General features: G+C 47.1%; 1 protein-coding gene across 4 annotated transcripts in view; it reads right to left on the minus strand.

The window, feature by feature from the left end:
- Positions 1–7,337, minus strand: part of LOC115089750 — a 53,901-nt gene extending 46,564 nt beyond the window's left edge. The window contains exon 1 of one of the 4 annotated variants that reach the window (XM_029598005.1): positions 6,839–7,334. In XM_029598005.1, the coding sequence (XP_029453865.1) occupies positions 6,839–7,079 (241 nt within the window). In that variant the 5' untranslated portion in view covers positions 7,080–7,334. Of the gene's footprint in view, positions 1–6,838 lie in introns of all 4 variants that reach the window. The other 3 variants (XM_029598006.1, XM_029598007.1, XM_029598008.1) reach the window with 3 other exon arrangements.
- Between the last annotated feature and the right edge of the window lie 633 nt (positions 7,338–7,970).

Here is a 7,970-nt window from a genome sequence, read left to right on the forward strand (position 1 = left end):
AAAACCCAGAATCAATAGGTTCTGGCAGAATAAGATCTGTGATGGGCAAGCGAAGTGAAAATAATCTAACCAATCAGCTCAAAAAAACAGAAAAGGTTCCTAGGAAATGCAACATAGCAAAGGAGAAAAATTGGAAAGCTATGACCACAAATACTGGCAGTCTGGGCAATAAAATCCCAGACCTGCAGGCCTTAATGGTGGAGGCAGACTTGGATGTTGTTGCTGTCACAGAGATGTGGTTCACCGATTCTCATGACCGGGATACGGCCATACCGGACTATAACTTGTTAAGGAAGGACAGAAAAGGGGGAGGAGTAGTACTTTATGTAAAAAAATAATAGCCAAGCAACTGAACTGCAAGGAAAGAGGGGTAGGGAAGCAGCATTATGGGTCATCCTAAAAAAAAAGATGATGGTGCATCCATTTTTACTGGAGTGATGTACAGGCCTCCGACTAAGAACTAGACAGAGATCTGATCAAAGACATTATAAAGGTGGGAAAGAAGGGGGAAGTGTTGATTGTTCGTGACGTTAATCTGCCGGACGTGAACTGGAGAATCCCTTCTGCAGAATCTAACAGAAGTAGAGAGATAGTGGATACCCTGCAAGGGGCTCTGTTCAAACAAATGGTAATGGAACCCACGAGGGAGGGAGTTATACTCGACCTAGTGCTCACTAATGTGACTAATGTCTCTAATGTCCGGGTGGGTGCCCACCTCAGCACCAGAGGTCATCAAACGGTATGGTTTGATACTGCAAATAGGATCCGGAGTAGTGCCACAAAGACCCGAGTTTTGAACTTCAAAAAAACAGACTTTGTCGAACTGAGGAAATATCTGGAGGCAGAACTTGAAGACTGGATCTGCACTTCATGATGACCATGGAGAGCCTGGAGGCTCGGATGACACCCCAGCGCCGCAGGCGATTTCTGAGGATCTGGCAGCCGTACCTGCAGTCGTTGACCCCCCGTGCTCGCAGTCTTGTTGTCAATGATTAATTTTCATTTCTCTTTCTATTTCTGTAAGGGATGGCCTTGCCTAGGGAGAGGGGGACTATTTCGTAGTACCTACAGTTTTACTCACTTCTATAACGAGAAAGGGGGGTGGGGGTTGGTTTGGGTGGGGGGGATGCTGTAGAGGTTTTTTTATTGGTGATACTGTGCTGGGGTGAGATCAGAGTTCCTCTCACTTCCAGGTGCTGTGATCTGTACTGTTATTGTATAACCCAATAAAAATTGTTTAAACAAAAAAAAAAAAAAGACTGGGAGAAAATGGGAGAGGTAGAACAGTGGGCCAAACTAAAAGGAGCAATTACAAAAGCAATAAATCTGTATGTTAGAAAAGTAAACAAAAGTAAGAGAAATAAGAATCCAATCTGGTTCTCAAAGGAAGTGGCTGATGTAATAAAAAAAAAAAAAAAGCAGCTTTTAAGAAATATAAAAGATCCCAAAAAGTGGAACACAGGGAGGATTATCTGGCAAAACTGAGGGAGATGAAAAAAGTAATCAAGAAAGCAAAAAGTCAGGCAGAGGAAAGGATTGCCAAGGAGGTAAAGCAAGGTGACAAAACATTTTTCAGATACATCAGAGAAAGGTACATAGTGATATAGTGAAATTGAAAGGGGATAAGGGTCAATGGGTGGCGAGAGATAATGAATTAGCAGAAATATTAAACAAGTACTTCAATGTTCACAAAAGAAGACCCTGGAGAAGGACCGTCACTTGTTATCAAGACTGTAGAAGGGGGTGGAGTAGATGAAACTCCATTTACGGAATATAATATAGGGGAAGAGCTAAGAAAACTGAAAGTGGACAAAGCCATGGGACCTGATGAAGTTCACCCCAGGATACTGAGGGAACTCAAGAGATGTGCTGGTGGGTCCGCTGTGTGACCTGTTCAATAGATCTTTTGAAAAGGGTGTAGTGCCCAGTGACTGGAGAAGAGTGGTGGTGGTCTCACTTCACAAGAGTGGGAGCAGAGAAGAGGCTGGAAACTACAGGCCAGTTAGCATCCTCTCGGTGGTTGGAAAATTAATGGAGACTCTGCTGAAGGAAAGGATAGTGAACTATCTACAATCTGGTGGGTTGCTTGATCAGAAGCAGTATGGATTCACCAGCGGAAGGGCCTGTCAGACGAATCTAACTGATTTCTTTGATGGGGTGACTAGAGAACTGGATCAGGGAAGAAGGCTAGATGTAATTTACTTGGATTTTTGTAAAGCTTTTGATACGCTCCCACACAGAAGACTCATCAACAAAATGAGAAGCTTGGGAGTCAGCTCCAAGGTATTGGTGTGGATTACAAACTGGTTGATGGATAACAGACAACGGGTGATGGTAAATGGAACCTACTCTGAAGAGAGAATGGTGTTAAAGTGGAGTGCCACAAGGATTGGTGTTGGGACCGGTTCTGTTCAGCATCTTCGTTAGCGACATTGCGGAAGGGATAGAAGGTAAAATTTGTCTATTTGCTGATGATACTAAGATCTACATCAGAGTGGACCTGCAGGAAGAAGTAGAGAGAATGAGAAGTGATTTAAGGAAGCTGGAAGCGTGGTTGAAGATATGGCAGCTGGGATTCAATGCCAAGAAATGCAGAGTCATGCATCTGGGGTGTGGTAATCCAAAAGAACTACATGCGTTGGGGGGGGTGAAGGGCTGATGTGCATGGAGCAGGAGAGAGACCTTGGAGTTATAGTGTCTAACGACCTGAAATTGACGAAGCAGTGTGACACAGCGATAGCCAAAGCCAGAAGAATGCTGGGCTGCATAGAGAGAGGAATATCTAGTAAGAAAAGGGAAGTGTTAATCCCCTTAAACAGGTCCTTGGTGAGGCCTCACCTGGAGTACTGTGTTCAGTTCTGAAGACCGTATCTCAAAGGAGACAGAAACAGGATGGAGGCAGTCCAGAGAAGGGCGACCAAAATGGTGGGTGGTCTCCATTGAATGACTTATGAGGAGAAGAACCTGAATATATATACCCTGGAGGAGAGGAGGAGCAGGGGTGATATGATACAGACCTTCAGATACTTGAAAGGTTTTAATGATCCATGGTCGTCAACAAACCTTTTCTATTGGAAACGATTTAGTAGAACTAGGGGTCACAATTTGAAACTCCAAGAAGGAAGACTTAGAACCAATGTCAGGAAATATTTCTTCACTGAGAGGGTGGTAGATGCCTGGAATGCCCTTCCGGAGGAAGTAGTAAAGGCTAAAACTGTGAAGGATTTCAAAGGTGCATGGGATAAACACCGTGGATCCCTAAAAGGCTAGAGCAGGGGTCGGGAACCCATGGCTCGCGAGCCAGATATGGCTCTTTTGAGGGCTGCATCTGGCTCGCAGACACGTGTCGCCATACTTCGCGGTTCCCCGCTGACCCAGCTGCTCCCCGGTCCTCCGCCGCCCGGGCTTAAAATGCTGTCAGCCCGGGCGGAACGCGGCAGGACAGCTGGAGTCAGCGGCACCGGCGTGCTCTCTTCTCCTCCCCCCCCCCCCCCGCGGCCCGGAAGAGGAAGTGGAGAGCATCGGGTGCCTGCGCGGGAAGAAGAGACCACACTAGCGTGGTCTCTTCTTCCACGCAGGCACCCGATGCTCACCACTTCCTCTTCCGGGCCGCGGGGGGGAGGAGAAGAGAGCACGCCGACTGGAGTCATCCGGGTGCCTGCGCGGGAGTCATCGGGTGTCAGCCGGGTGCCAGCGCTGGAGTCATCGGGTGCCTGCGCGGGTCTTCCCGCGCAGGCACCCGATGCTCTCCACTTCCTCTTCCGGGCCGCGGGAAGAAGAGAGCACGCCGGTGCTCTCTTCTTCCCGCGGCCCGGAAGAGGAAGTGGAGAGCATCGGGTGCCTGCGCGGGAAGAAGACTGCAGCGCGGCTCGGAGGAAAATGAAAATCTTCAACCGCGGCCGATGGGACTCCGCCTTCGCCTCCGCGAGGGCTGAAAATGAAAGAGGTTAGCGTTGGGAGGTGGCTGCTGCTGCCGTGAGTTCCCGGGGGGGGAAGGGGGAGAGAGAGAGTGAATGAGCGAGCAAGCATGTGTGTTTGAGATCCTGTGTGTGTGAGTGAGAGATTGCATGTATGTGAATGATTGAGAGCCTGTATATGTGAAAGAGAGTATGTCTGTGATTGAGATCCTGCCTGTGAGAGAGAGAGCATGAATGTAAGTTTACCATTGGGACCCTGTATGTGTAAGTTTGTAATTGAAAACCTGTTTGTTTGAAAGAGTATGTGTGTATGATTGAGATCCTTTGTGTGTGAGAGAGATCATGTGTATGTATGATTAAGAGCCTGTGTGTATAAGTAAGAGAGAGATCATGTGTGTCTGTGTCTGATTGACAGCTGGTTTAGGTGATGGAGCATGTGAGTATGTGATTGAGAGCCTGTGTTTAAATGAGAGAGAGAGACCATGTGTGTCTGTGTGATTGAGAGCTGATTTAGGTGAGGGAGCATGTGAGTATGTGATTGAGAGCCTGTGTTTAAATGAGAGAGAGAGACCATGTGTGTCTGTGTGTGATTGAGAGCTGATTTAGGTGAGGGAGCATGTGAGTATGTGATTGAGAGCCTGTGTGTAAATGAGAGAAAGAGAGGACATGTTTGTAAGCATGTGAATGAGAGTCTGTGTGTGAGAGAAAAAAAGACAGCATGTATTTATGTGATTGAAAGCCTGTGTGAGTGTAAGCGTGAAAAGATAGACAGCATGTGTGTAAATGTGTAATTAAGAGCCTATATAAGTGAGTGAGAAAAAACATTTGTATATGTGAGTGACTGAGAGCATGTGTGTATAGGTGTGTCATTGAGAGCCAGTGTGAGAGAGCGCTGGTATGTGACTGAGAGAGGAGAAAGTTCCAAGCAAACCACCCCACCTCCTGCTAATTCAGAACAATCTCAGGACACCTGGATATCAAACGTTCCCAGGTATGCAGAGCAAAAAAATTTTTGTATCCTTATTATTTTTCATTACTGGATCTTTGTGTCTGCTATTTTGAAATATTTTGTTGGTATCTGGAAATGTTTTATATGAGTTTTTAATTATTGGATATTCCACTCATCAGCTGTTTCGAAATATGTTCTTTTTGTTAGTACAGTTTTACTGCTGATGATTTTATATTTCTTGATTTGTTTTATAAGGATGTGTGATGTTTCTTTTTTCCTTTGTTACACTGCATACAGAGACTCTGGCTTGTTGCAGTTTCCAATTCAGTTTTTGTCTGCATGCTTCTTGTTATGCGTTTTGGTCTCTTTATTCTATGTTAGGTGAGGGACAGCACGTGATTCAGGTGAGGTTTTCTGCTGGCGTGTAGTTTCTGTGTAGGACTCTATAGCAGCCTGACTTGGTCCGTTTCCTAATAGGAGATGTATTGGTGTCTTAAGGCCTGGTGTAATATTTTCAGAGACTTATTGTACTTTAAAAGTGTGATCTTACATAAAATGCACACATTTACTTGTATTTAGTTTTAAACATATTGTATGGCTCTCATGGAATTACATTTTAAAATATGTGGCGTTTATGGCTCTCTCAGCCAAAAAGGTTCCTGACCCCTGGGCTAGAGGATGGGAATAAATAAAAAAGCGTAAAAAATTTAAAAAGCTTATCCGGCATGGAGCAGGAGTTACTACCCTTAAGAGAAACATGGGGGTAACCTGCACGGAGCGGCAGTTGCCACCTTGGGAAGCTTGCTGGGCAGACTGGATGGACCATTTTGGTCTTTTTCTGCCGTCATTACTATCGGGCCGATACAGTAAAAGTCGCGGGAGAGCGCCTGCTCTCCTGGCGCGTGCACAGGCCACTCTCCTGTGCACGCGATTTAGTATTCAAATGAGGGCCCACAGTAAAAAAGAGGCGCTAGGGACATTAGCGCGTCCCTAGCGCCTCTTTTTTGACAGGAGCGGCGGCTGTCAGCGAGTTTGACAGCCGACGCTCAATTTTGACGGCGTCGGTTCTCAAACCCGCTGACAGCCACGGGTTCGGAAACCTGACGCCGGCAAAATTGAGCGTCCGGTTTTCAAGCCGCGGGCCGATTTTCAAATTTTTTTTTTTTAACTTTCGGGACCTCCGACCTGCGGTTTGGCTGCACATTTTACTTATTGAATCACGCTGACCCGTATAGATGTTCCTCGCTGCTATAAATTGACTTTACTGTCTCTGATCACATGGTTAACACTCGACTTACTATTTAACATTGAACTGTTCTTTGCTTTCGTTCATTGGTTTATTGTACTTGTTTTAAATTCTTGTTAATAATTGAACCATTTTGTACACTGTATTTCCTGTTGAATGTAAAGATTATTGCTGTGTTATTGTTTATTGTAAACCGAGGTGATGTTTTTAACGTGCCGCGGTATATAAAAAAAATCACTAAATAAATAAAATAAAATAAATAAATAAATAATAGGGCCATCAACATGCACTTGCATGTTGCGGATGCTATTAGTTTCGGGGGGGGGGGGTGTTGGCCGCGCGTTTTCGATGCGCCATTTCCCCTTACTGAATAAGGGGTAAAGCTAGCGCATCGAAAACGAACGTCCTCCGCCAGAGCGCGCTGTACTGTATGCAATATGAGATTAGGAGATTACAATTATGAGATTCTGCATGCGCTAGTTACCTCCCCCCGGTGCTTTTTCCGGTGAAAACCATTGCTGCACTGGAAGACCGGCAGTATTTGCAGGTGCTTTGAGGAATACAGCTCTCAAACAGGGAAATCTGTAGCCATTTACGTGGGCAGCGCCCGGCCCCTCTCGGAGGCTAAGAAGCGCGTTATCAAGCGCGCCAGGTTGCCTTCCAGCTCTGCCACGCGCCCAACTCACAGGCTTCAGGCGCAGTTCTGCCTTCCCCCCTCTCATTTACCTGCGTCTGGCTGCGGAGGGGCCCCTGCCTCTTCCAGGAGCGACTTTGACTTTGACTTCTTGAAGGCGTACGGCACGCACTTCAGCACCTCTTTCGCCGCCTGCTTCAGCTTCCTCTCGTTCCCTCGCGCCTCCTTGGCATCCTCCGGCAAAAAGCGCGCCGCCTCGGCCGCGCTGGCGGGAGCCTTGGCCTTGCCCCGCAGCTTCTTCTGCACCTTCTCCAGGATTTTGTGCGACGTCATTGGTGGCTGAGGCGGCAAAGCCACGGGAGGAAGTCGAGCCGGGGATGCGCCGCGCTTTTTCTTTATGCAAAGGGAGGGGGGCGGGGGGGGGGGGGGGTCGGCCTTCTCCCCACCTATGCGATCCTCGGCGCTGGTGTCACGCGCTGACAGCCCTCGAAGCGGCAGGTCCCCGGCTGAAATGGTCTTCCAGAGGCAGAAGAGGCACGGTTACACTCCCAAAGGCATGACGCGGGGGGAATGCCGACGGTAATTTCCCTATTCCTATGGTTGCCAAGCGAGTGGATATCCTAGTGTTCAGAAATTCCCTTGACAGCCTGCCAGCACCATCACTTTAAAAAAAAAAAAACCAAAAACCAAACAAACCAACCATCCTGCTGCGAATCAAAAGCCCTGTCTGTTATTTCCAAGGCACGCCGTGCAGCTGGTTCCTGTGGCAGCGGCACTTGTTCAAAGGACCTCTCCCGGTGCCCTCGTTTTGTGCAAAAATGCACAAGACACAGATGGCTCTATGTTGGGGAACAATGCAGTAGTCTGCTTTATAGAACAATCTGAAACGATATCTGCTATGAGTCATTACATGCATGTTTGCTGGAATTTCCCCTCCTGAATTAACTCTGTGCTGCGAGTGGGACAAGGTAATCTGATCGATAAAATCCCTACTAATGGCGCCAAAGAGTTAATGCAAGGTTTTGTTTAAAAAAAAAAAAAAAAGGGAGGGAGGAAACGGCAAGATAAGAGATCTGCAGTGATGTACACCCATCCCCAATTTATCGCCGGCTGCTGGGTCCTGCAAGTGACATGCATAACGTAAGGCCGATGTAATAAGGTGCGTTCAGCAACCCGCATATACTTTACTGCCGATGCAGCGAGGACTTTTGCACACAAAAAATA

Source organism: Rhinatrema bivittatum, chromosome 4, assembly GCF_901001135.1.
Source record: "Rhinatrema bivittatum chromosome 4, aRhiBiv1.1, whole genome shotgun sequence".
Classification (NCBI taxonomy): domain Eukaryota; kingdom Metazoa; phylum Chordata; class Amphibia; order Gymnophiona; family Rhinatrematidae; genus Rhinatrema; species Rhinatrema bivittatum.